At 46.2% G+C, this 27,613-nt stretch overlaps 1 protein-coding gene across 1 annotated transcript; it reads right to left on the minus strand.

Moving 5' to 3' along the window:
• Window positions 1-60: 60 nt before the first annotated feature.
• Window positions 61-27,610, minus strand: FAM83D (family with sequence similarity 83 member D). The gene is made up of 4 exons (XM_050807098.1): window positions 27,095-27,610; window positions 10,973-11,140; window positions 5,390-5,514; window positions 61-1,838 (listed from the first exon to the last, which is right to left on the minus strand). Exons 1-4 carry the CDS (start codon window positions 27,569-27,571, stop codon window positions 857-859), a joined length of 1,752 nt encoding a protein of 583 aa, XP_050663055.1. The 5' UTR covers window positions 27,572-27,610; the 3' UTR covers window positions 61-856.
• Window positions 27,611-27,613: the final 3 nt, after the last annotated feature.

The raw sequence follows: 27,613 nt of genomic DNA on the forward strand, positions 1-27,613 counted from the left end.
TAAAGAGAAAAGTGTCAGAGAAGGGGGAAAAAAGTACAAAAACACAAGTTTATATTTATTTAATGCTAAGAACACAGATACTCTAAAGAGATAAAAAGTAGTTTTATTTTTTCTAAATAGGATTTTGATCACAAAAATGCTGGTAATTCAAACCTTTAAAGCGGAAAAGCATATAACCTGAGAAAAATGCAAAACATATTTCATCTCTCACCTGAGTTAGACTTAGAACACCTAAGCATTCTCCTTAAGAGATTAATACAGTCACGTGTTGCCCAATGATAGGGATACATTCTGTGAAATGTGTTGTTAGGTGACTTCGTCCTTGTGCAAACAGCACAGAGTGTACTTACGGAACCCTAGATGGTATAACTACTACACACCTAGACTATATGGTATAGCCAGTTGCTCCTGGGCTACAAACGTGTACATCATGTTACTACACTGAATACTGTAGGCAACTGTAACATAATGGTATTTGTATCTAAACATAGAAAAGGTATAGTAAAAATACGGTATTATAATCTTACGGGACTGCCATCATATACGTGGTCTGTCATTGACCGAAACATCATTATGTAGTGCATGACTATTAAAATTGTGCAAAAAAAAAAAACAAGAAAAAAAAATAAACCTGTATCCATAGTGTTTAAACCGTAAAACCAATACCTGGTACATACATGACAAAAACAAAACAAAGCACGTAAAAGAATATGCAGCCTATAGAATTCAAAGACAACAAAGGTGACAAAGTCAGGTAAAAGAAAGGCAATTAGGGACGTAAGATATTTTTTAAAGCAGGAAGCTGATGATGTCCACTGTAAGCCTGGAAGAAACCAGGAGTCTGAACACGGAGTAGTTACTGATAGGAAGGATAAAGTGCTGCATCTCTAATAGCAAGCAAATTAACTCTGCTGAAATTGCCAGAATGAAGGCCAAAGTGGTTTTCAGTAAAGAGTGTTCTCCTTGACAGCATAGCCAGCATGTGGTTGAGCCGGGACCTGATACCAGCGAAGTGGAATTGCCGCTCTTTGTTCAAGTTTCTAAGTGAGTCACTCAAGTACAGTTCCATGTGGGGGGTGCCCAGGTACTTGGGATAGCCAGGATTGTGGAAGTCAGTGGCTCTGATGGAAGCAGGAGAGCCAGTGGAGCTTGCCACAGAGCCTTGGGAAGACACAGAGGAGGAAGACTTCAAACTGGAAGATCTTGATACAGACATTTTTGAGACTGGTGACCCTTCCGTAGATTGAGTTCCTTGAGGAAAGAGAATGTTCTCATCCATGTCAGTCTGAGTGGTGGTCGACCTGGACCAAACCATGGTTTGAGAGCTTGCTATCCTGGTGGTGACTGCAGTCTGGGTCCCAGCACACGCTGTGGTGATGCTGGTTTGTGTTCCCACCTCACTCACACTCAGCCTTGGCATCTCCTCTCCTGGCTCTGTTTGAGTGGCAGCGTCAATGGCCTTTCTGCTCTGGAGCTCGTCCCTGTGGCTGTTGAAGTAGTCTTCCTCACTAACAGTGGAGGACTCACAGTCATGGGGCTTGCGCTCTGCCTTGCCCTCTGCGGGCATCTCTGGGTCCAGGTCCGCCTTCCTGGGAGTACTGGAGAGCCTAGCCAGCCGCATCCGCAGCAGGTTGCCTAGGGTGAGCTCCTTAGACTGTGGTTTTCGGTCGGTGAGGTGATCAAACTTGTTGCTGCTCTGGAAGTGAGACAGGAGTTTGGGACTGATGGGCTTGGACTGGGCATACAGGATTCGGAACTCCAGATCAAAGTGTTCAACCACTTGGCCAGACAGAATTACCAAGTTACTGCTGTTTAATTTGCCATCTGTCCATGTAAAACTTAAGGATTAAAAAGAAACAAACAGCAGCTGGTAAGGATGAGCAATTTTGGTTTACTCACTGTCCATCTGAATAATATAGCACAGGTATCTTACCACATAAGGGTCACAACTTTGGTGATACAATACCTAACATTTGCATGCATTTAACTAGCCTTAACATATATATAACACATATGTGTGTTACCATAAAAGTAAAAAGGCCAGCTGTTTAACAAACACACTAAATGCTCAGCCTCAGAGGGTTTTTTTTGTTTTGTTTTGTTTTTTTTGAGATGGGGTCTTGCTATATTGCTCAGACTGGTCTTGAACTCCTGGGCTCAAGCAGTCCTCCCACCTCAGCCTTCCAAAGTGCTAGGATTACAGGCATGAGCCACCTCACCTGGTCCTTGCCTCAGAGTTTTTAAAAACTAGAAAGGGGGCCAGGCGCGGTGGCTCACGATTGTAATCCCAGCACTTTGAGAGGCCAAAGTGGGCAGATCCCTTGAGGTCAGAAGTTCAAGACCAACCTGGTCAACATGGGGAAACCCTGTCTCCAGTAAAAACACACAAAAAATTAGCCAGGCATGGTGGTGCATGCCTGTAATCCTAGCTACTCAGGAGGCTGAGGTAGGAGAATTGCTTGAACCCGGGAGGCAGAGGTTGCGGTGAGCCGAGGTCATGACACTGTACACTCTATGACAGAGTGAGACTCCGTCTCAAAAAATAAATAAATTAATTAATTAATTAAAAATAAAAAGTAGGGCTTGTAAGTATTTAGGCCAGCATCCCCATTGTAAGGTAAGAAAACTAGGCCAGCACCCCCATTTTAAAGGTACGGAAACCAGATAAAGGGATTATCACAGTGGGGAGCTACTAATGGACCCCATATCAGGCCCCAGGCCCTATGAATTGCTAATGCCCTGCTCCTTGCTACTGTTTGAGTGGTAACATGCCTTCCTGCCCTCAAGCTCGTCCTTGTGGCTGTTGAAGCAGTCTTCCTAACAGTGGAGGACCCACAGTCATGGGGCTATGCTGCCATTTTCACAAAACACCATGGCTCAAAACATGTTAGAGCTGATTAGTGGCCATGTGCCCTTGCCTGTCCAGTGTCCCTTCCCCGCCTCCCTTGTCTGCTAGCAGAACTCACACCCACCTGTACCCCAGAAAGCTTTCATTATCATACTCTCTCCAACCACAATAGGGGCAGGCATATGGTCCAGACTGGCCAGAGTATCCTATTCCCTCGGATGCAGGGATTCATTCAGGTTGGGCATGTAATCCCACCCGAGCCAAGTAATTTTTTAGAGATTTCTTTTTTCTTTGTCAAATGGATTCTGACAGAAGGGATTGATAGCAATTCTGAGTGAAAGTGTTTCACCCTTTGGGAGACAGCGACTAAAGACCATGTAAGAAAGCCAGGATCTGGCCGGGTGCGGTGGCTCATGCCTGTAATCCTAGCACTTTGGGAGGCCGAGGCAGGTGGATCATGAGGTCAGGAGATCGAGACCATCCTGGCTAACACAGTGAAACCCCGTCTCTACTAAAAATACAAAAAAAAAAATTAGCTGGGTGTGGTGGCGGGCACCTGTAGTCCTAGCTACTCAGGAGGCTGAGGCAGGAGAATGGCGTGAACCCAGGAGGCGGAGCCGGCAGAGCACCGAGATCGCACAACTGCACTCCAGCCTGGGCAACAAAGCAAGACTCTGTCTCAAAAAAAAAAAAAAAAAAAGAAAGCCAGGATTGTTGACTTTAAAGGGAGAGCCTACCTAAGAACAAAAATCAACTCGAAAACATCAGAATCAGGAGACAGTGTTCTGATCAGTGTGTGGGTCTTAGGTCAAGGTGAACTGAAAACCAACTGTAACTTCCTATGCTTCCTTCCAAGTTCTTCAAGTCAGTACGTTTGAGAGTTAGCTGACACTCGCCATCACCCCACTAATGGTGGTATTTGTACCGGAATAGGTTTCAAATAGAGATCATAAAACACAGTCAACTCTGTCTCCTGTAACCAAAAATCTGGCTAATGCAAAGTCCCCCTGAAAACTGCCTTCAAAGCCTGAGAAGGAAGATTCTTTTGAAAGCCTTCAATGAGGCTGGGCACAGTGGCTCACACCTGTAAGCCCAGCACTGTGGAAGGCCAAGGCCAGCAGATCACCTGAGGTCGGGAGTCTGAGACCATCCTGGCCAACACGGTGAAACACTATCTCTACTAAAAATACAAAAAGTAGCCAGGCATGGTGGCATGCCTGTAGTCCCAACTACTCGGGAGGCTGAGGCACAGGAATCACTCCTGAGAGGCAGAGGTTGCAGTGAGCTAAGATGGCGCCACTGCACTCTAGCCTGAGCAACAGAGCAAGACTCCATCTCAAAAAAAAAAAAAAAAAAAAAAAAAAAAAAAAGAAAGCCTTCGATGAGATAATGTAAATAAAACACCTATCCAACACCAAGATTATAGAACGTCCTCAACAAATGGAAGCTATCATCGTCATCAATTTCATTTGAAGAGTGTAGTTTTTATATTTTAGAACAGCCAAAAACCATTTGTAGTTAAGTTTAGTTAATATAGATAAATCCTACTTGGGTTTTATTTGGGTTAAAAAAAAAAATTTTTTTTTTTAAATAAACTTCTTACAAAAGGAAATTCCAAGAAAAAGAGTTCATATTTGTTTTTTCCAACAGCCTCTTTGGTGAAGAAAGTTCAAATTTTATTCTGAGCAATGAGAGTATTGTTTAAAAAGGTGTCAAAATTTTCTTGATCTTACTGCTTCATCTTCCACAAGTCTTCACATTTCTACCTTTACCCAGGGCTGACATGTAATTATCACTCAGGGTTGTATGTTTCTTCAAAAATGGGGTTTTCTTTTTAAAATTCTACAGACACACCTCATGCAAACCATTAGACAATCTACTGCAGAGGCAGCAAAACATACAACCACTGGAGCCACATACGTAAAAATGGCACAAATTCTAGAGATTGATGTAAACCACTCATTATCCCCACCCTCTCTTCAACCTCCCTGCTCTCTACCTTCAGATGCCATTGCCAATGTGAGACTTCAAAGGTGGGTCAGAAACATAATCAGTATTTTCTAAAGTGCTAAATTACAAGGCTTGAAGCAACATATAGGATTTGAGTCTAAAGCTGACAGCTCTGGCTCTGCTTTCAACACTAATGGAGATGCCTGCAACTGCCCCTACCTTCGAGTGACCAGGGCAAGCTAGGTCCAGATCCCTAAGGAACCAGGATTCCAGATTGTGTGTTGCTGTTAACCCCCAATTTGTCCCCTGCAGACCTGGGTCAAGGCTTGAAATCTAGGACTTGCTGACTGTGTTGTCTCAATACAAGTTCAACTTCTGCATTTTAATCTATGGACTACAGGACAGGGGAGGTGACCCTCACCCAAACTGCCTCTAACAGGAGGCTTTGATAACCAGCTCGTATACACAGATGTGTGCATATCAGAATGCGTGGCCATACAGGCTCCCATTGAGAGGAAAAGGCTTTTACCTTTACGTGACATGCTTCTTAAGAGTTTAGATTAATAAGCCTTGGACGGGTTAGAAACTTACCTGTAGGAGCCTGTTGCCACACGGATGCCATCAATCAACGTGAACTTTTCGTGAACCTTCCCAATAATTTTAGTTCCTGACCTTGCATAGTAGATATTTCCTGTGATAGTCCGAACTGTCATCAGCTGTTGGTGGGGAGTGGGAGAAATATAAACAAACAATTCAGCAATACTCATCCGTTGAGCAAATGATTAAGACAAAAAGGCTGAGTTTACAATTCCCAGATATAATTATTGGCAGATGCGTGGCTTAGGGATACCATTTAGTGACAGTACACACGGTACACTAGCCAAACAGTTCTCAAGCCTCAAGTGATGTTACGTCTACATTTGGTCCTTCTTCTCATCTGTTCTTTTCTTATATTTACTTTTGAGACCCTTAGTTCATGTGTGTATGCCTTCTTTTCGAACCTTTTTGGGATACTAAACAACAGAATTCGAAAAATGATTCTGAAGCAAAATGTGTGGGATAAAATCATCAAAGAAAACACACCAGTAATAAAGAATATTTTAACAAAATCTGAAAGAAGCTAAGCTGATTTTCCTCCAACTTGTTTGTTTAACGGCATCACATCAGAGTACCAGTCCATCCTCACTCACCCTCAACACCATAATGGGTATGGAGAAGAGGAACATAGGATAGGCGTTCTCTAGTACAGGCCTGCTGAGGCAGAAACACTCATATCACATGTGGCTTAACGAGCAATGTCACATCTCCTACAAATACATAATTACCAAAAAGGTACACTGGTGGTGGTATGCTGGGGCAATATATTGCACATGTATGCATAATTATTCCTGTAAAATGACACACATAAATGTATAAGCAATGGCATACAAAATACTACAACAATTTGCATTCTCTGGAGCAGACCAGTGGTTCTATATCATTAGAAATCTTACACATTTAAATTAAATGTGTAAGATTTTTGTTTGACTCATTGATTCCATAAACATAGAGAGCCCCTACTATGTGCCAAGCCCTGAGACAACAGAGATGTAAGGCATGCTCCTTACCTTCAAGGACTAGAATAAGAGAGAGAAACTAATTGAATGATTTAGAAACTACAATAACACATAACAGCATCCAGAGAAATGAAAACCTATATCCACACAAAACCTCTACACATGTTCACAGCAACTTTATTCATAATAGACAAAAACTGGAAACTATCCAAATGTCCTTCAGTGGCTGAATGGTATAAGATACTATAAATACTCAGCAATGAAAAGGAACAAACTGTTGATACATGCACAACTTGGATGGATTTCAAAAACACTGTGATGAGGGGAAAAAAGCCAATCTTGAAAGTTACATACTGTATAATTCCATTTATATAATAGACTGTAAATGACAAAATTATAGAAATAGAGAACAAATTAGTGGTTGCTAGGGGTTAAAGAGATGGGAGTGATGTGACTATATAAAGGAGAAGGAGGAGGGAGATCTTTGTGGTGATGGAAACTGCTGTCTGGATGTGCATGCATGATGATAACATGGCACAAAGCTGTATACACACATTGTACCAATGTCAATTTCCAGGTTTTGACATTGTACCATAAGTTACATAAGATGTAACATTTGGGGAAACTGGGTGAAGGGTACATGAAACTTTTCTGTGCAATCTTTGCAACTTCTGTTAATCTATCAATATTCAAAATAAGCTAAAAATAAAACACAAAACAAAACTATGGCAAGACATAATACCACTTCTGTGGTCTTCTTATCAAATGCGTAATCTGAATTTAACTTTGAGAAAACATCAGACAAACCCAAATTCTACAAAAAATTGGCTAGCTTTTTTTTTTTTTTCCGAGGTGGAGTCTGGCTCTGTTGCCCAGGCTGGAGTGCAGTGGCATGATCTCGTCTCACTGCAAGCTCCATCTCCCAGGTTCAAGTGATTCTCCTGCCTCAGCATCCCAAGTAGCTGGGACTACAGGCACCTGCCACCACGCCCAGTTAATTTTTTTGTATTTTTAGTAGAGACGGGGTTTCGCCATGTTGGCCAAGCTGGTCTCGAACTCCTACCTCAGGTGATCTGCCCACCTCGGCCTCCCAAAGTGCTTGGATTACAGGCGTGAGCCACCATGCCCTGCTGGCTAGTGTTCTTTAAAGGTGTCAAGACCCAGCCGGGCACGGTGGCAAATGTCTGTCGTTCCAGCTACTTGGGAGGCTAGTTGATACAAGAGGATCAGTTGAGTCCAGGAGTTCAGGACCAGCCTAGGCAGTATAGTGAGACCTCATTTCTTTAAAAAAAAAAAAAAAAAAGAAAAAAAATGGAGTGGGGGCAGCGGAGGGGGGGAGGGGCAGCGGGGGGGAGGGGCAGCGGGGGGGGAGGGGCAGCGGGGGGGGAGGGGGGGGCGGGTCAAGACCCTAAAAGACAAAGAAAGATGGAGAAACAGTTCCAGATTAAATGATATGCAGAAGACTTGATAACTAAATGTAAGGTGTGATCCTAGACTGGATTGGATCCTGGACCAGAAAAAGGGCATTAGTGGAATGACCAGGAAATGTATAACTCTGTAAATTAGATAGTATTGATATCAAGTTTATTTCCTGATTTTGTTATTTGTACTGAGGTTTGTAAGATGTTAACATGTGGAGAACTTGGGCTAAGAGTATTCAGGAATTTCTTATATTATTTTTGTGACTTCTTTATAAATCTTAAATTATTTCAAAATAAAAATTAAAAAAAAAAAAGACGACTAGGGAATGTCATAGAGATACACCTGGACTTGGTGGGAGGAGAGCTTCCTGGAGGAGGTGATGACCCCTGAGCCAAGTCGTAAAGGATCAACATATAATAAGCATAAAAAATACCATTATGGGCAGATTAGGTGTGGTTTTGTGTATCTTTCCCTTTGACACACATCTGCCTGTTGTACATGCCTCTGTGATCGTGGCCAAAGCACTCATGAGTGCCTGCACATCAATGTGTGACCAAGTTCCTACAGACAGCACAACCCAACATTCTGAACCAGCTACAGAGGCAAAGCATGGGGAAATCAGCCCCCATACGGCAAGGGCAGAAATTCACTAGCACAGACAGGCACAGGAGACACAAGCAACCAGAAGACAGTGTTTCCCCAGGAAGGAGTAAGACTACAAAAACTGGGGAAGCCAGAGAAATAGGCCTTCTTAAATCCCCCTACAGAGGATCTGGACACCTATGAAGGCAGCAACCAACAGTAGGCACCTGAACTGGTACCTGCTCATAGATTTCTGTCTAGTAGATAAATCAGAGAAAATCACTTGATCAAAGTTGTGGCCAGAACAATTCTGTGATTTCTCTGCTAACGCACAGCTTTAATTATAGAAAGAGCACCTTGAAATTAAACACTGACACCTTCAATTTCTTCACCTGACTAGCTGATAATGCTCTTTTCCATGCCAAAGTGTATCTTCCTTGGGTCCACCTGGCCTCACTTTCTAACCACCTGTTGGGTTACATGGCTGTCTCATCTCAATTGGTCTCTAAACCTCAATCCTGTCTTTATCATGAGGCAATCAACAAGAACTCTGTGGGAGAATCTGAATTTTGTAAATCAAATTGCTTGGTAATAACAAGGTGGTAAGTTAGAGTCTCTTAGGCAATAACTTATAGTACCAAAGACTAAATTCGTTTTGCTGACTGCTTTATATCTAGTACTCAATGCATAATAGATGCTCAGGTGATGAACAAATAAAGTTCTGAAGCTCACAGGTTAAGTTGCTTAATTTTTACACTTGATCTTAGCCAAAAGGCCGAGAAGCGATGGGTTGCTTAATTTTTAAAAAACAAATTCTGGGCCGGGCGTGGTGGGTCACGCCTGTAATCACAGCAATTTGGGAGGCCGAGGTGGATGGATCACTTGAGGTCAAGAGTTTGAGACCAGCCTGACCAACATGGTGAAACCCCGTCTCTATTAAAAATACAAAAAATTAGCTGGATGTGGTGGCGAGCACCTGTAATCCCAGCTACTCAGGAGGCTGAGGCAGAAGAATTGCTTGAACCCGGGAGGCAGAGATTGCAGTGAGCTGAGATCGTGCCATTGCACTCCAGCCTGGGCAACAAGTGTGAAATTCCATCTCAAAAAAACAAAACAGAACAAAAAAAAAATTCTGTAATAAATATGACAATTTTTCTGGCTTCTTTCCATGAAAGTGACCAAGCTAGCTATGCTGTATAGGCTTCCATTGAAACACTTATTTTCAGAATCAGAGAAATAGACATAAAATCTAATTTTACAATAATGTGAAATGAACAGCAGCAGCATGTGATACTGATTACAGACACTGGGGTTGGAGGCAGACATAGGAGGAGGCAGACCCCAGTTGTGGACACTTGGGTTCTCTATGTCACTATTTCCTGATCTGAAACACAGATGCCACTTACCTGATAGGGCTGCTGCCAGAATTCAGTTACATAACATCTGTTAAAAGCACAGAGCAGGCTGGGCGCGGGGCCTAATACCTGTGATCCCAGCACTTTGGGAGGCTGAGGCAGGCAGATCACCTGAGGTAGGAGTTCAAGACCAGCTTGGACAACATGGCAAAACCCTATCTCTACTAAAAATACAAAAATTAGCCAGGTGTGGTGTTGCACACCTGTAATCCCAGCCACTTGGGAGACTGAGGCAGGATAATCGCTTGAACCTGGGAGAGGGATGTTGCAGTGAGCCTAGATTGTGCCTCTGCACTCCAGCCTTGGCAACAGAGTAAGACTCTGTCTCAGAATAAATAAAAAAAAAAGCATGGAGCAGTGCCAAATACAGAATGGGAGCTCAACAAATACTGGTTGCTGTGATTAAAAGGGCAGCCTCCTGGAACTACTGTCAAAAGCAGCAGCTTCCAGGGTGGCCTTCGGGCCTTCAACAAGGGAGCTGGTCCAGGCTCTATTAAGAGGCAGGACAATACAGGGGAGAGGCCAAGGTCTTGAATCCTAACATTTCTTTCAACAGCTTAATTGAGATCTAATTCACAGATCATACAATTAACACAAATTCTGTAGTTTTTAGTATATCCACAGATGTATGCAACCCCCATCACCGTTAGTCAATTTCAGGACATTCTCATCAGTTAGCAATAACCCCGTCCTTCCCTCCAACTCCCCAGCCCTAGGCAACCACTAATCGATGTCTCTATAGATTTCCCTATTCTGACTTAATGGAATAATATCATATGTGGTCTTTTGCGACTGGCTTCCTTCACTTAGCATGTTTGCAGGTTCATCCATGCTGTAGCATGTATCAGCACTTCATTCCTTTTTATGGTTGAATAGTACGCTATTGTATAAATAGACAACATATCATTTAACCATTTATCAGTTGATGGGCATTGGATTGTTTCCACTCTTTGACTTTATGAATAATGCTTCTATAAAACTCATACACAAATTTTTGTGGGGGCCTATATTTTCATCTCCTAGGAGAATTGCCAGGTCACAGGTACTGTCCATTTTCTGTAAGACCAGGCAAATGACTTTGCTCACATCCTCAGTCCCTTCCTTGTAAACAGGGATACTGCCACCAACGACCTTGTAGATCATGGATGCTTAGTCACATTCGTTGACTGTGGTGAAACTGGATATAGTGTACCACAAACCTTTTCCTGTTCAGGATGAACTTTCAGATCCATGCACATATCCAAAAACTGAGAGAGGAGAGCCTGGTCCAGAAGGATATACACAGCGACTCCCTGTTTCCTGCATATTTCTTGAAGGTCTCTGAAGATGTCGATGTCTGTGAACACATCCATTACCACTGCAATCACCTACAGGTGAAACGGGGAAGAGCACATGGTCAGCTTATAGGACACCACCTTATAGCATGCTGTCTGGACTCTGGACTCCACTCAGAACTGGGAAATGATCCCTATCCAACAGTTATCCTTCCCTCCTGCTTCTGCAGTATTGGTGCTCCCCTCACCATAGACTCTTTTGCACCTCCAAAGACACCTGGGCCCCGTATCCTACAAATCTTGACTTGGCCTAGCTAACACTCCATGCTGTCACTAGGAGCTAACACTCCCAACTAAACTGTTCATGCTGGCAGGTTTCTCAAAAATACACATCAATCCACTGCCTTGCTCTCTTATGAACCTGCTCCATTCACCTTCTATTCCTCCACTAAACCCCTGTCTTACAGGCTTAATTCAGATCAGCAAGCTGTCTGGTTCTGTGGGTAACACACTGTTATCTTTGGCTTGTAGATTTCCCCACCAGGATTCAGTTTGCTGTCCGTTAAACAAGTAAATAAAACCTTAGATTCTGAGGGCCCTTCTTGGGGGTAGCATTCTCGAAATCTACTTTTTAAATTATTGTCTGGTTTTAAATCTTAATCTCTGACTTTTTTAAGGCCTGCCCCATTCACCATCAACTCATGACTTGAAAGCAACCAAAGCAGGCCCATGGATTCTCCCATCTTCTGCTTCCCTCCTACTGCATACCACATTTGTTAACATTCTGTTCTTTCCACCAGCCAGGCCTGATCAGCTGTCTGTTGGGCAGGTTCTAACCAAATGGCTTCCACCACACCGGCCTCTCCTCAGTAAAAGGCTCTCTCTGCAGTTCTTTGGTATTGTCCACAGTGCAAGCCCATAGCAAAGAACAGGGAAATATTTCCTAAGGATTCTGCCCTTAAGCTCAGAGTAGGCCTTTCTACTCCCCAACAACGTGGCTCCATTCATGCCTCCCAAGTGATTTTCCACACCTAGCATCAGACTACAATTAAGAGCCACCTTTTAGCCACGCATTCTTGGGCAAATTACAGCTGTTTCAAATGTCTGTTTCCTTAGCTGCAAAATAGGCTTGTATCGAGAATTAAATGACTATGTTACATAAAGTACAAGGTACAAAGGATCCCTTAGTATCTGCTCATTTATTCACTTTACCAGTCCCGAGCTGGAGCTGTCCAGACAGTTCAACACAGGGAGACACTGCTCAGCTTTCCTCGCTCTTTTAAAGACAGGCTGCTCCAGCCACAATGCCTCTAATCACACCCTTTGCAGGCTTAAAACCAAGGTCCTCAGCAAACTCCTGGCAAGGCAGTGGGGGTGTCCAAACATCCAGGCTTAGAAACAGGTCCTGACAAACTGAGTCAGAAGCCGGGGGTGTTAACTAAGGAAACCAAGGCTTGGGAGCTCTTCTGTAGTCTGGAGCTATATGGGTTTCTCCTTCCTCCCCATTTCAACAGTAAAAGCCTGTCTCTCAGAATCACATTAACTCTTTTTCTGAAAGTTAGGATTATTCATTTATGGGTTTCACTCCTTCTACTGCAGCAAAGGCTCTTGAATGGGATTGATTCATTTCTGTGGTCCCAGAGGACTCAGGACAGTACATGACAGTCATTACTCCTTAAGGATTTGGGGAACTAAAGAAGGAATAAAGAGACAAAAAGGCAATTTGGATGTCTTTCTCCAACACTCCAGGGCGTAGTCTACTAGGATGTGAGACCTTGAAATGCCAGTTCCTGGGAAGTCACTGCTGTGAGGGGGTCGAGAAGACCAGTTACTCTCCTGCTGCCTTTCCCTCCCCACCCCTTTTAATGATGCTGTAAGCTGTGGGCTACTCTTGGTAAAGAGCAAGGCTGAAACCCACTGAACACAGTGATTTAAAAAACGAGAAACGTTCTTTCTGAACTCATGGCATCCTCTGAAGTTTATATCCTCCACTGGCTTTACACATCCTATTTTGACAGTCCTATTCATCCTACTCATTCGGGTCATACAGCAGGGATTAAAGACAAAAGGTCTGGGCATAGAACCCAGCTCTACCACCTACCAGCTCTGTGACCTTGGGCAAGTGGCTTAATCTCTTGAGCCTCAGTTTCCTCCTCAGGAGGATACAATTAATAGCATCTGGGTCAAAGGGCTGCTGTGAGGATTAAGTGAAATAAAGCATGGAAAGGGCTTAGCACAGGAGGGCAAGGCAGGAAACGGGTGCTATTATGCAGCCAAGACCTCCTCAGAGCCCACCGTGGGCTGCACACTGCACTAGGCAGAAAGATGGCTATGAGGAATTTGACATAGACCCAACTTACCTCAAGGAGAGGACACAGGATGCAGAGAGGCAAAATGATATATATAGCCTAAGCAATTAAACTAAGGGGGCTGGGCATGGTGGCTCATGTCTATAATCCCAGTGCTTCGGGAGGCCAAGGTGGGTGGATTACCTGAGGTCAGGAGTTTGAGACCATCCTGGCCAACATGGTAAAACCCTGTCTCTACTAAAAATACAAAAAGTTAGCTGAGCATGGTGTCATGCACCTGTCATCCCAGCTACTAGGAAGGCTGAGGTACAAGAATTACTTGAACCCAGGAAGTGAAGGTTGCAGTGAGCCGAGATCGCACCATTGCACTGCAGCCTGGGCAACAAAGCAAGACTCCATCTCAAAAAACAAAACAAAACAAAAACAAGGTGTCTCCTCCAGTGGTGGACTATAGGCACTATAGGTACTCAAATGCTTACCAGATAAGAGCAGGGAAGGCTTCCTGGAGGAGATGGCATTTGAGCTGAATCACAAGGACACTTGGACAAGGGCATGGGAGAAGTGAAGGGAGGAGAAGGCATTCCCACGGGAAGCCATATGATGACAAAGGAAGAGGTAGGGAATGACGGGGTATGTACCAGTCTAGCTGGAACGTACAGCATGTATAAAAGGGAGTCACGGGACATGACTGGAAAAGATGGATGAATGAGCAAGATCACAGAAGGCCCCGAATGCCAACTGAGGAATCAGTTTCAAACTTCTCCATATTGCCTGTATAAGAGTAATGAGTTCAAAGTGAAGCATCCAACAGGATGGGAGAAACTGATGCCAGAAGAGACTGGTATAGGTCAGAGTCTGGCCCCACCTCCTCCAACACAGGACCTACAACACATCAGTCACGTGGATATTCTTTAGGTTAAGCAACTTCAATAAATGTTTAGGAGGACTAGAGACCAAATGAAGAAAACTCAGTGACATGGCAGAAGCAATGAGGGTTGCAGAAGAGGGAAGAAGGAAAATCAGTGGCAGGCAAGAAGCAATGAGGTTGCAGAAGAGGGAAGGAAGCCATGGGAGAGCCCAGCAGTGGGTGACATGGGCTGAGGATGACAGGGAGAGGGATATTCAGATACAAGGAAACAGGAAACACAAGACAAGAAGCAAGAGCGAGGGGTGGGCTTCGAAATGAATTTTGAGGTGGCAGTAAAACCTTCAGAAAGAGGTCTGGAATATGCAGGTGTAAGAATGAGAGTAGTGCTCACGGGAGAAACTAAAGAGGAAAACGCACACACCTGCTTGCCTCTCTGATTTCCCACTCTTCTTTCAAATCTTCAGGGTGGACCCAATCGAGGCAGGCAGGTGTTGAGCACTGAGGATCTAGTGTCAATCCCTGTCCTCGAGAACGCAGTCTAATGAGACAGGAGACAAGCCAGGGGTAACAGAGTGTGATGGGCCAATGGACACGTACCCTCAGTGCTTCTGGAAACAAAGACCAGAAAAACCCAGCCCAGCTGCTGGATTAGAGACCTGCTGGGGGCAGAGGCATGCGCCCAGGGGCCCACAGCACAAGGCACCACCAAGCTGAATTTTGATTCACCACTTAACAAAACAATTGTGCAACACCTTTGTTATATGGTGAGTAAATACCTAATTTGCTATTTGTTCCACCGTTTGGTTTTAAAGCCTCACCCTTTCCTGCGTGTTGGATTTGAACACTAGTCCTTAACATCCTCAGGGTGTGTAGAGTTGATGGAGGTTTTTCTTTCCCTGACTCCCCCTATACCCAGCACCCACTCCTTTCTTACTAAAGCAGGACTCTTAAAAGTATTCATCTATTTTTTGTTTTTGGAAACAAAGTTTCACCCCATCGCCCAGGATGGAGTGCAGTGGTGTGATCTCGGCTCACTGCAACCTCCCCCTCCAAAGCACAAGCAATCCTCCCACATCAGCCTTCCAAGTAGCTGCGACTACAGGCACATGCCACCACACCTGGCTAATTTTTGTAGCCATAGAATCTCACCATGTTACCCAGGATGACCTCCAGCTTCTGAGCTTAAGTGATCCACCCACCTTGGCCTTCCAAAGTGCAGAGATTCCAGGCATGAGCCACCATGCCCAGTCAAAAGTACTTGTCTTTTACAGAGCAAAAGTCCACAGTCCTACTGTAGAAGCAATCAGTAGGAAGGTCTTCCTTCAAATCCCCATCCCCATCCCCCATTCCTATGTCCCAGCCCTCATGCAACCAATTCCTGCGTAGCTGAATTAGACCTGGGGCTAGACTGAAGGGACACTCTGTTCACTGAGCTGAGCAATGACCTGGACTCATCCACTAACCGGCTGAGTCCTGCTTTCCAAGCCAGGATGCATCTCCTAGGTGTCCGGTGCTCATGCTGCATCCTGTGGGCCCAGAAATACACCTGGACTTGAATACTGATGTGGAAATTGGCCACTGCTCCCACTCCTGGAGGCATAATGTGCAAAGGACAAAGGCATGTCTGGAAGGCAGGCAGCCCTTGCACATCAAGTGCCCACAGTCATGGCACTCTCCCAGTCTGTGCTGCGTGGAGCCCACCCACTCTCTAAGGGCTAGAAAGTCATGAGAGTGGTGACTTTCAAGAGTCCCTTCCAGGATCAACACCCATTTGCAATTTGCAACTCAGTGCAAGTCAGTTACAACAGGAGATGTGAGGAGGACATATTCAGCTAGTCAGGGGCCTAATGGCCAGCCTAATGCAGCACCCCACTGTTCCTGCACTTCTCCAGCCATATCTGGAGCAACTGCACCTGTGCACATCATCTCAGGTGACAAATCTCAAGCCTATCTCTCTCAGTCCTTCTACCTATCCCCTCCTGATTTGTACCAAGGGACTTGGGAACCTATGTAGTTGAACAGCAGACATCATGATGGCCTTCTTGGTCTCTGGGAAGGTCACAGACCCTGTTTATGTTACTTGCCAAGTAGAACTGAACTCTTTTCTCCTTGCCTTTTTTTTTTTTTTTTTTTTTTTTTTTTTTTTGAGACGGAGTCTTGCTCTGTCGCCCAGGCTGGAGTGCAGTAGCCGGATCTCAGCTCACTGCAAGCTCCGCCTCCCGGGTTTGCGCCATTCTCCTGCCTGAGCCTCTCGAGTAGCTGGGACTACAGGCGCCCGCCACCTCGCCCGGCTAGTTTTTTGTATTTTTTTAGTAGAGACGGGGTTTCACCGTGTTAGCCAGGATGGTCTCAATCTCCTGACCTCGTGATCCGCCCGTCTCGGCCGCCCAAAGTGCTGGGATTACAGGCTTGAGCCACCGCGCCCGGCCTCTGCTTGCCTTCTTGCACAAAAGCTCAAAAGTGCTATCTAGAGATTTCAAAACCCCATTACCTATCATCCCCAATCTATAGATGAGAAAGCCAAAGCTTGAAGAGGTTAGGTAACTTGTTCAAGGTGACAAACTTAAGCAAGTACAAGGGCTGGAATTTCAACCCAGGTCTGTGTGACTCTGCAGTCATCTAAGAAAAGTACTACACTCAGTATTTTATATCATTCCAAACAAGTTTAATGGGCAGTTCTTCACATGATTGGGAGCTTAGAACGAACACTAAAGGCTCAGCAGCATAGCCCATGAAGTGCATGGGCTCGAGCTCACCACGGATGATTGAGACTACCTACCTCATAGTGTTTATTGGCAGTTCCTAGAATATGGAAAGCCCTCAAATGGTAGCTACTCATATTCTTAGTCCCAATTCTGTCACTATCCCTGGACAAGCCATTCCATCTGAGTCTCAGTGTCCTTGAAACAAGGCCCCTTCCAGCTCTTCGAAGTCAGTGATTCATACACACTCCATGGGCAGGTCTGGGCTCTGACCAGGCACATATGCAGCCCCAAGAGGCCCCTCAGGGCCAGTCATTCCAGTTCTCATTCCAGCTTTTCTTCCTCTGTGTGAAGCAGGAAGTTCGTACCGATCACCCCTTCTCACTGCACCTCAGTTTCCCTCCCTTCCCTTCCAGAGTCATACAGTGAGGTCAGGTGTGCAACATGCTTGGAATTCCACCAAAGATCTGCACACGTTCAAAGATATGTCAGCCTGTGCTGCAGTCAATAACATGCTGGCCGCTGCATTGTCCCAGCTGACCACATGGCCTCCATTGCTCCTTCACTTCCTCTCCTTACTCTCGAGGGACCCTCTTGCTAAAAAAGCAAAAGATATATTTTCTCCCCATGTATTACATGTTTTAATAGAACAGAAATGATCTCCTTGGGATTTTGTTAAAAACCTTTAAGTAACTATCTTGACATCTTTGGAGTTTAAAAACAAAAAAGAATGTAAATTCCCATAGCGAAACCTAAACTTGCTTGTATATACTGTTTTCCCTCTGTTTCAGAGGCTATTATCAAATTAACAATTTAGGTCAGGCACAGTGGCTCACGTCTGTAATCCCAACACTTTAGGAGGCTGAGGTGGGAGGATCACTTCAGGCCAGGAGTTTGAGACCACTCTGGGCAACACAGTTGAGATCCTGTCTCCACAAAAAACTTTTTAATGATCTGGGCGTGGTGGCATGTGCCTGTAAGTCCCAGTTACCTGGGAGTCTGAGGCAGGAGAATTACTTGAGCCTGGGAGGTCGAGGCTACAGTGAGTCATGATTGCACCACTGCACTCTAGCCTGGGCAACAGAATAAGAACTTGTCTCAAACAAACAAACAAGCAAACAAATAAAACAATTTAAGTATCAGATGAAAGTGCTGGCAGGGTCACCAGAGGGTGGCGGGAGCAAAGTTTTTACTGACCTGTGGAGGGACTGACCACTATTCAGTAATCTGTACTATTCCAGCACGAAGTATACAAGCAGGCGGGCTTTTCAAAGGGGAGGGAAAAGCACCAAGAAGTTAGGGGGTAGGGGGAGGAGGGCTTCTCATTTTGAGTTGTTTTTATAAGTATGTAAAACATTTGCCTAGTTCCAAAATCCAATTTACAAAACAAGGTACTTTCAAAGATACCTAGTTTCCATCCTTGTCCCTCCCTCCCCATTGAGATAATATTTCCAATAGTTTTTGTTTATTCTTCCATTTTTAATATAAACAAGTATACATAGGTGTATATAAACATATTTGTTTTATATAAACAAGTATACTATGTACATACCTATGTATATGTGTTTATATCCCCCTATAGATAAAAGGTAGCATGGAATATACATTGTTCTAGACTAGTGTGGCCCAACAGAACCTTCCAAGATGACAGAACTGAATCTTTACTTAATTTTAATCCATATAAACTTTAATAGCCTCATGTGGCTACCACATTGGTCAGTACCATTCTAGATACCGCATATCAGAGCTAGTCTTCATTCCTTCTTGGAGCTACAGGATATTCCACTGCAGAGACAAACTGGTTTATTCACAATGATGAACTCACCCTCTACTGATGAACACCTAAACTTTTTCCTGTGTTCTGCTATTATAATTAGTGTTGCAACACGTGGCCTATTGTCTACAACTATTCATATTTTTGCCAATGTATCTAGACACATAGAAGTGGAAGTGCTAGATCAATGGGTAAATATAACTGAAATTTTGCTAGATATTGCCAAATTCCCTTCTGAAGGTTATATCATTTGCATCAAGAATTTTCTTTTTTTTTTTTTGAGACGGAGTTTCACTCTTGTTGCCCAGGCCGGAGTGCAATGGCGCGATCTTGGCTCATTGCAACCTCTGCCTCCCGGGTTCAAGCTATTCTCCTGCCTTGGCCTCCCAAGTAGCTGAGATTACAGGCATGTGCCACCACGCCCGGCTAATTTTGTATTTTTAGTAGAGTCGGGGTTCAAGATTTTTTTAAGCCAATATACCCACTACATTGGTTTTTGCTTTCTTTTTTCCTGAAATAACGTACGCTCTATCCATAAAGCAGTCAGAGAAGAATCCTACAGCTTCCTTACTGTCTGCTAGACACTAAAGGAAAAGAATAAAGAAATGGCGGACAGAGGCCAGGCACGGTAGCTCACACCTGTAATCTCAGCACTTTGGGAGGCCAAGGAGGACAGATCACGAGGGTCAGGAGCTCGAGACCATCCTGGCCGACACGGTGAAACCCTGTTTCTACTAAAATACAAAAAATTAGCCAGGTGTGGTAGCAGGCACCTGTAGTCCCAGCTACTTGGGAGGCTGAGGTAGGGGAATCGCTTGAACCCGGGAGGCAAAGGTTGCATTGAGCCAAGATCACACCACTGTACTCCAGCCTGGCGACAGAGCGAGACAGACAGAGAAAGAAAAGAAAGAGAAGAAAGAAAAAAAAGAAAAGAAAAGAAAAAAGAAGAGAGAGAGAGAAAGAGGGAGGGAGGGAGGGAGGCAGGGAGGCAGGGAGGGAGGGAGGGAGGGAGGCAGGGAGGGAGGGAGGGAGGGAGGGGGAGGGAAGGAAGGAGAAAGAAAGAAAAAGAAAGAGAAAGAGAGAGAAAGAAAGAAAGAGGGAAACAGGGAAAAAGAAAGAAAAAGGAAGGAGGGAAGGAGGGAGGGGGAGGGAGGGAGGGAGGGAGGGAGGGAGGAAGGAAGGAAGGAAGGAAGGAAGGAAGGAAGGAAGGAAGGAAGGAAGGAAGGAAGGAAGGAAGGAAGGAAGGGATGGGGGGAGGGAGGGAGGGAGGGAGGGAGGGAGGAAGGAAGGAAGGGGCAGACAGAAAGTAGAATGGTGGTTGCCAGGGGCTGGGAAAGGAGAATATGAGGAGCTAGTGTTTAATGGGTACAGAGTTTCACCTTGGGAAGCTGAAACAGCTCTGGAGATGTCTGCTAGTGACAGCTGCACAACAGTGTGAACCTATTTAATGCCACTGAACTATACACTTACAATTGGTTAAAATGGTAAATTTTGCTATGTATTTTTTACCACAATATTTTTTAAAAGAAATGGCTAAATTCTAAAATCCTTAACCTGACACATGAAATCAAAAGGAAGGGATAAACAGCAGCAACACTTCAGTCCAGTGGGTAACATCCCATAATGATGCACTAGTGAGAACTTCTAGGCCAGTGGTTCACAACTGGGGGCGATTTTGCCCCCAGAGGACATTTAGCAATGTCTGGAGACATTTTTTATCGCGGTAAAATAGATAAGTTTGCCATCTTAATAATTTTTAAGTGTACAACGTAGTGGCAGTAATTACATTCACAACCATCACTACTATCTGTTTTTTGTTTGTTTTTTTTTTGAGACAGAGTCTCACTCTTTTGCCCAGGCTGAAGTGCAGTGGAGCAATCTCCACTCACTACGGCCTCCGCCTCCCAAGTTCGAGCAATTCTCTGCCTCAGCCTCCCAAGCAGCTGGGATTACAGGTACCTGCCACCATGCCCGGCTAATTTTTGTATTTTTAGTAGAGATGGGTTTCACCATCTTGGCTGTGCTGATCTCGAACTCCTGACCTCGTGATCCACCCACTTCGGCCTCCCAAAGTGCTGAGATTACAAGCGTGAGCCACCACGCCCAGGCTATCTGTTTCTAAAACTTTTTCATAGCCCCAAACAGAAACTCTGTGCCCATTCATCAGTAAGTCCCTATTTCCCCCTCTGGAGACACTGAATATCATGACTACCGGGGGTGAGGAATACCATTGGCATCGAGTGAATGGGGGCCATGAATGCTACTCAACATCCTACAATGCACAGGACAGACCCTCAGGACAAAGAATTATCCAACCCAAAAGGTCAATAGTGCTGAGGGTGAGAAGCCCTGCTTGGGGCTGACACGAGCATTTGGAACAGAAACTGATCACACCACACAGGCTCTACTGTAATGCAGAGGAAAGTTATGCAAGAACAGGAAAGCCTTAATTCAGATACATCCAAGTACATGCCAGGGGCCCCCAACAGATTCCTTAGCTGCTGCTCCTCCTGGCAGGGCTCTCTGGGAATGCAATGATCCCAACTACTAACGCTCAGGTTATCAAGAGGATGCCCGAGGGTGAGGTCATAGCAAAAGGGGCCTCTTTGGAACAAAAGAGCATAGGGAATAGGCACTGGTAAGAAAGGTGACTCTGAGGAATTGGAACCTCCTGGTGGTACCAGCTTTGCCTCTGAACTCCCATTCAACAAACTGGAATAGCCGGACAGCCAATTCATAAGCACATTGCCAAAATGACACTACATAGCCCTTCCAGGCAAGGGGCCACAGCCCAGCCAAATCCCAGTTCACATAGCAACAGAGGCAAAAAGCTGAATGAGTCATCAATAGATACAGTGGTAGAGGGGTGGACCTAGAGCAAGTACGTGGGGAAAATATCCTGCATAGTTCAAGATTATCCAAAAACTTCCTTAGGAAGCAAACATATGGGTTCTCAAAAGGTTCAAAGCAGTATTTCCTCCAGTTTTGGTGAAGCTCGCCTAAGCACCTGGTAAGCAGCCAGCTTGTATTCAAGCCATGCTACACATAATTGTGTTTTTATTTATTTTTTAGAAACAGGGTCTTGCTCTGTCACCTAAGCTGGAGTGCAGTGGCATGATCATAGCTTACTATAGCCTCCAACTCCTGGGCTCAAGTAATCCTCCTGCCTCAGCCTCCTGAGTAGCTGGAACTACAGGCACATGCCACCACACCCAGCTAATTTTTTAACTTTTTGTAGAGACGGGATCTCACTATGTTGCCCAGACTGGTCTCAAACTCCTGACCTCAAGAAATCCTCCAGCCTTGACCTCCCAAAACACTGGGATTACAGGCATGAGCCACCACGCATGGCCAAACCATTTGTTTTTAAACACTGTATCTCATTTAGTGTGGCAGAATGCCCACACTTTGAAAGGTATATAGAAACAGTGTCAAGGAAGGGGATGGCAGATTCACAACCCCCAGGCACAGCCACCCAGGGACAAATACTTGCTGAGTAGAAAGGCAGACAGAATCACCTGAACTACTTTTCTTCTTACCTCCCACTCCCTTTCCCCCACCCTTTATTTCTCCTTAAAGCATGTAGCTGAATGAGCAAAGCTGCACATAATAGGCCCCTACAGTATTTACTGAGCACCTTTTATGTATCAGACACACTGAGTGATTCTGTGTGGTCAGAGAGCTGCTGGATAAAGCCTATGCCAGAACAAGCCATTTAGGCTGCAAAGCCAGGATTAGGCCCTGCCATTTACCAAGTAACCCTGGCTTCCTGTGCCTATACTCTGGTCAAGGAGCTTCATATTCTGGCTTCTTCCAGAGACATTCCTGAAGATGCAAGGTGGTCCCCAGACCACCTTAGTGAGGGCAAATAAAGCTGCACGGGGCAAACGCTGAGCTCTGACCCTGCTCTACTGCAGCCTGGCCCCAACCTCTGGGGTTAAGTGGGACCATTCACGTGGCATTCAAAGTTCCTTCATTCACCCACCAAAAGGTTCCCATAGATCCCTCTGCTCCAGGTACCAGAAGTATCTATCTGGCTCCATCTTTCCCAGGGAGAGGAAAACGCACTCTAGTTTACAAAACCTAAACCCAGAGACCTATATTCTTCTGGCATCATTAACCACCTTCCCCACTTGATGGGTTGAGGAGGTTCTCTGCCAGCCTTAATGCCTCCTCCTCTAAAAACTGACCACCTCGTTTTCTTCCTGAAAAGGACAGGTCTAGTCACTGTCATTTTCCTGTTCATAGAATACACAACATGGAAATTAAAAAGTCCCAATCTTCAACTGTTACAAACCTTCAGCCTGTTGAAAACTAACAAAGCTCCAATCCTTCCTCATGGCAGGGAGGCTGTGTGCTGTAGGGATTAGGAGTGTGGGCTTCAGTGGTCAGGCACAGTGGCTCACGCCTGTAATCCCAGCACTTTGGGAGGCTGAGGCGGGCGGATCACAAGGTCAAGACCAGCCTGGCCAACATGATGAAACCCCGTCTCTACTAAAAATACAAAAATTAGTAGCAGGCGCCTGTAATCCCAGCTACTTGGGAGGCTGAGGTAGGAGAATCGCTTGAACCCGGGAGGCAGAGGTTACAGTGAGCCGAGACTATGCCACTGCACTCCAGCCTGGGCAACAAGAGCAACTCTGTCTCAAAAAAAAAAAAAAAAAAAAAAAAAAAACACCCTACAAAATTTAGCTGGGCTTGGTGGTGTGCTCCTGTAATCCCAGCTGCTCGGGAGGCTGAGTCAGGAGAATCACTTGAATCCAGGAGGTGGAGGTTGCAGTGAGCTGAAATCATGCCACTGCACTCCAGCGTGGGTGACAGAGCAAGACTGTCTTAAAAAAAATAAATAACAACAACAACGAAAAAAAACATGTGCGCTTCAGAGCCGGAACCAGACAGACTTGGGCTTGAGCCCAGCTCTGTCCCATGCTAACTGTGTGATCTTGGGCAAGTTACTTAACTTCTCTGTGCCTGGTCTTTTCTTAATTGTGGCCTCCTCACAGGGTTTGAAGAGTTAAATGAGGTAATTCAGGTCAAGGGTTTAGCACAGAAACTGACCCATTCTAAATGCTCAATCATATCACCATTAGGTACCTTTGCCATCAGAACACGGATGCAGAACAGCTTCTCATTTCATCCTGAAAGCAGCCTAAGACCTACACCTTTATGATCCTCGCTGTCACAGGTACTAGACTTCAAAGGATGTGGTCAAGGTGACACAGCCACTCCCTTGTTCACAATGCATGCCCTTAAACAGTGGTAGCACTTAGCCAACCACCAGATCTGCTCTCTGTCACCTCTCCCCACCCGAGCACAGGCTCCTGAATCCTCCACAGCGAGTGTGGTTGTTAACAGTGGTTCAGACATTCTGTGCCTCAATTTGAGTACAGGGTCCTTCATTCTCTAGCTGCATGACTCTGGGGCTACTTAACTTCTCTATGCCCCAGTTCTATCAGCTGTAAAATGAAGATGATAATCGCACCTTCCTTGGGATTACTTAGAACAGTGCCTGGCAAATAGAAAGCATTACTTTTTTTTTTTTTTAAAGAGACAGGGTCTCCCCACGTTGCCCAGGCTGGAGCACAGTAGCCATTCACAGCATGGTCATAGTGCACTACAGCCTCGAATTCCTAGACTCAACCGATCCTCCTGCCTCAGCCTCCTGAGTAGCTGGGACTACAGGCACATGATACCATGCCTGGCTTTTTTTTTTTTTTTCCAACAAAAGAGCGTCTGGGACCTCAAATTCAGCACTGTCTCAAACCCAACTCATTTCAGCATCCCTTACCCCAGCTTCCTCTCCTACCACTAACCCGCTATGGGGAATTTGGCTGCCCCCAAACATTCCAGTTCCTTAAACACTTGTGGGCCAGCCCCCATACCCTAGGTCTGGCAAGCCCAACCCAGCTCTGAGGTCACTGCCACTCCACAGACTTTCTTTCTTCAGCCCTTTCCGCAGTACCTGTAGCAGACTCCTCACTGCTTCCCATCAGCACACTGTCTACCCTCAAGTGTTGGCAAGGTTGATGCCTTCTCCTGTGGCCCCAGGCCTGGTAGTGTCTGATACACAGCAGGCAATGAGTAAGCAAATAATTTGGCATCTATTCGACCTACTGAAAATACTCATTGGATTTTTTTTTTCCCCAAGACGGAGTCGTGCTCTGTCGCCCAGAGCTGGAGTCCAATGGCGCAATCTCGGCTCACTGCAACCTCCACCTCCCAGGTTCAAGCAATTCTCCTGCCTCAGCCTCCCGAGTAACTAGGATTATAGGTGCGTGCCACCACGCCCTGCTAATTTTTGTATTTTTAGTAGAGATGGGGTTTCACCATGTTGGCCAGACTGGTCTCGAACTGCTGACCTCGTGATCCGTCCACCTCAGCCTCCCCAAGTGCTGGGATTACAGGCTTGACCACCGTATCCAGCCAATACTCATCGGATTTAAAGGTAACTTTCTCAGTTTAAACTGCCCACGTTCCAAATATAGCATCTCAGAGGGAACTGTGGGTAGCTAGACTAGGGCAGCAGGTTCTATCTGGAAATGTCAGTATTACAAAACGCCCATGGGATGAGGGAGAGTCTGAGCTCCCGGCTCCATCCCCTCCTCAGGCCAGCACGTGAGTTTAATTTCCCTCTGGCCTCTGGTTCCAGTGCCCCTTTGCTATCACTAAAATTTTGAGATGGGCAAAAGACTAGAACAATCCACAGCTCTCACTATATAGACCAGTTCTTTACATTTTTCAGGTTCCAAGTGCTCAAGTTCTACTGGAGGTGAGCTTTGGGAATGCATACCTACACAAGTCTGCCTTTTCCATCTTTTTAATCTTCTCACTGAACCCGCAAGGAAAATGTCTACTGCATCAAAAAACCCTCAGCCCACCTAAAGCACCTCAGGGCTGGTAAAAGCCTAGCTGCAGCCCACAACCACTCCCTCAAAAGCAAGGCACTAGGTCACTGTATCCACTACCACTGCAACCCCACCATTCAGGGAAAGAATATTAAGAACATTGGTGAGAATTGGGGCTTGGACTTGGACATGTCAACCTGACAATGCACTGGTATCTTCACCCACAGTCAGACACACTCATGTACCAGCCCTCGCAAGTCTTACCATGGCTGGGGCTTTATCTGCCATGTCCCTGGCACAGGCAGCCAGCCAGGAAGCCGGGCACTGCCAGTCAGCAAGCAACCTGACCATGGTTCCAGACCAAGGTGTCTGCCACCATACTGTTCTGCCACACCCACATGCAGGCTGCCTTCTTCCTCCTTGATCCCCAACACCCTGCTGCAGCTTCATTGAGGCTGGCAAGCAGACAAGACCTCCACTGCGCCCATGACCATGCCATACTGAGTCAGACAGTAGGACCAAAACCCACTATGAATACAGAAGCCGATCTAATGCAAATGTATCTGCATTTTAGGAGACCACTGCAATCTGGCACAGACCCAGCCTATGGAAAACTCCTTGCCCCTTTCATTCACAGCGGCAAATTTCCCCTCCAGTCTCTGGCAGTAGAAAAAGCGGCAGGGGGCCGGGCGCAGTGACTCACGCCTTAATCCTAGCACTTTGGGAGGCCGAGGAGGGTGGATCACCTGAGGTCAGGAGTTCGAGACCAGCTTGGCCAACATGGCGAAACCCTGTCTCTACTAAAAATACAAAAACTAGCCGGGAGTGGTGGCAGGCGCCTGTAATCCGAGCTACTTGGGAGGCTGAGGCAGGAGAATCACTTGAACCCGGGGACGGAGGTTGCGGTGAACTGAGTTCCCACCACTTCACTCCAGCCTGGGCAAAAGAGTGAGACTCTGTCTCAAAGAAAAAAAAAAAAAAAGACAAGAAAGAAAAAGCGGCAGGGGTCTCACTTTGCCACTTGTGTTTATCTGCTTTTTACAACATAAGATGCGTGAAAGTAATTAGCAATAATAATTGATTCCTAATGCCCCGTAGTTGTCTCTGGAGACCACCTTCCTGGAACTTTCCCTAGGTAAGTTCTTTGGTAATGAGTCTCCTAAGAAGCTCCTGAAAGTGGGATGCAGCGTTGGCTGACAGCCAGGGAAATCGGCAATTTTCCAAGTTTGATTTCAACTGAAATTTGGAGCTGGGAGTACTTCTGGTCCCTCCTTCAGGGATATGAACGTTAGGAGATGGAACCCGGACACAATTCTTATCCTTGGGAACCGAGGCTTCCCCACTATCCCCTGCCACCAGGAGCGGCCCGGGGGATCCGGGGAAGACACGCAGAGTGGGGTGTGAGTCGGGGACCCCGGGACCCCGTGGCCCGCGCTTCCGGTAGGGAGCTGAGGAGGTAGTCGCCCCGGCCTGTGCTCCCCGCAGGCCTCAATTTCCCATTCTTGAAGGGGGTCTCCCGTGCGACCCAGGGCCCGGGAGGGCCGCTCACCTCTCGCGCCGAGCGGAGCTGCTGGCGCAGAGCGTCCTTGCAGCCGTAGGGGCCGCCCTCGCCCGTGCCGCGGGGCTGGAAGTGGGCCTCGACGCGCGTGGCGCCGCGGTAGGCGCCCTGGTAGAAGGCGGGCCAGCCGAGCTCCAGCAGCGGCGGCTCCAGGTCCGACTGCTCGGGGAAGTAGGTGCCAGACGAGCAGTCATGCGAGGAGCCGAACGAGTCCTCGGCCGCCGCCGCCGCGCCCTCCTCTCCTGGCCTCTCCGCCGCGCGCAGGATGGCGTGCACCTCATCGGGGTTCAGGAAGCGAGCCAGGCGCTCGCGTCGCAGGAAGGCCGCGAAGGCTTCGGGGCCGCCGGCCACCAGCTCCTCCAGAGCCAGGCGCCGTGACTCGCTGAACAGCTCGGCCGGGTTGGGCGGCCCGCACGGAGACAGGCAGGCAGCCGGCAGTTCGTCCAGGCCCTCGGACAGCAGAGCCATAGCGGCACTCGGACGCGACAGCCCTCGGACAAGAACCAGCCT

This window comes from Macaca thibetana, chromosome 10 (genome assembly GCF_024542745.1).
Source record: "Macaca thibetana thibetana isolate TM-01 chromosome 10, ASM2454274v1, whole genome shotgun sequence".
Taxonomy (NCBI): Eukaryota; Metazoa; Chordata; class Mammalia; order Primates; family Cercopithecidae; genus Macaca; species Macaca thibetana.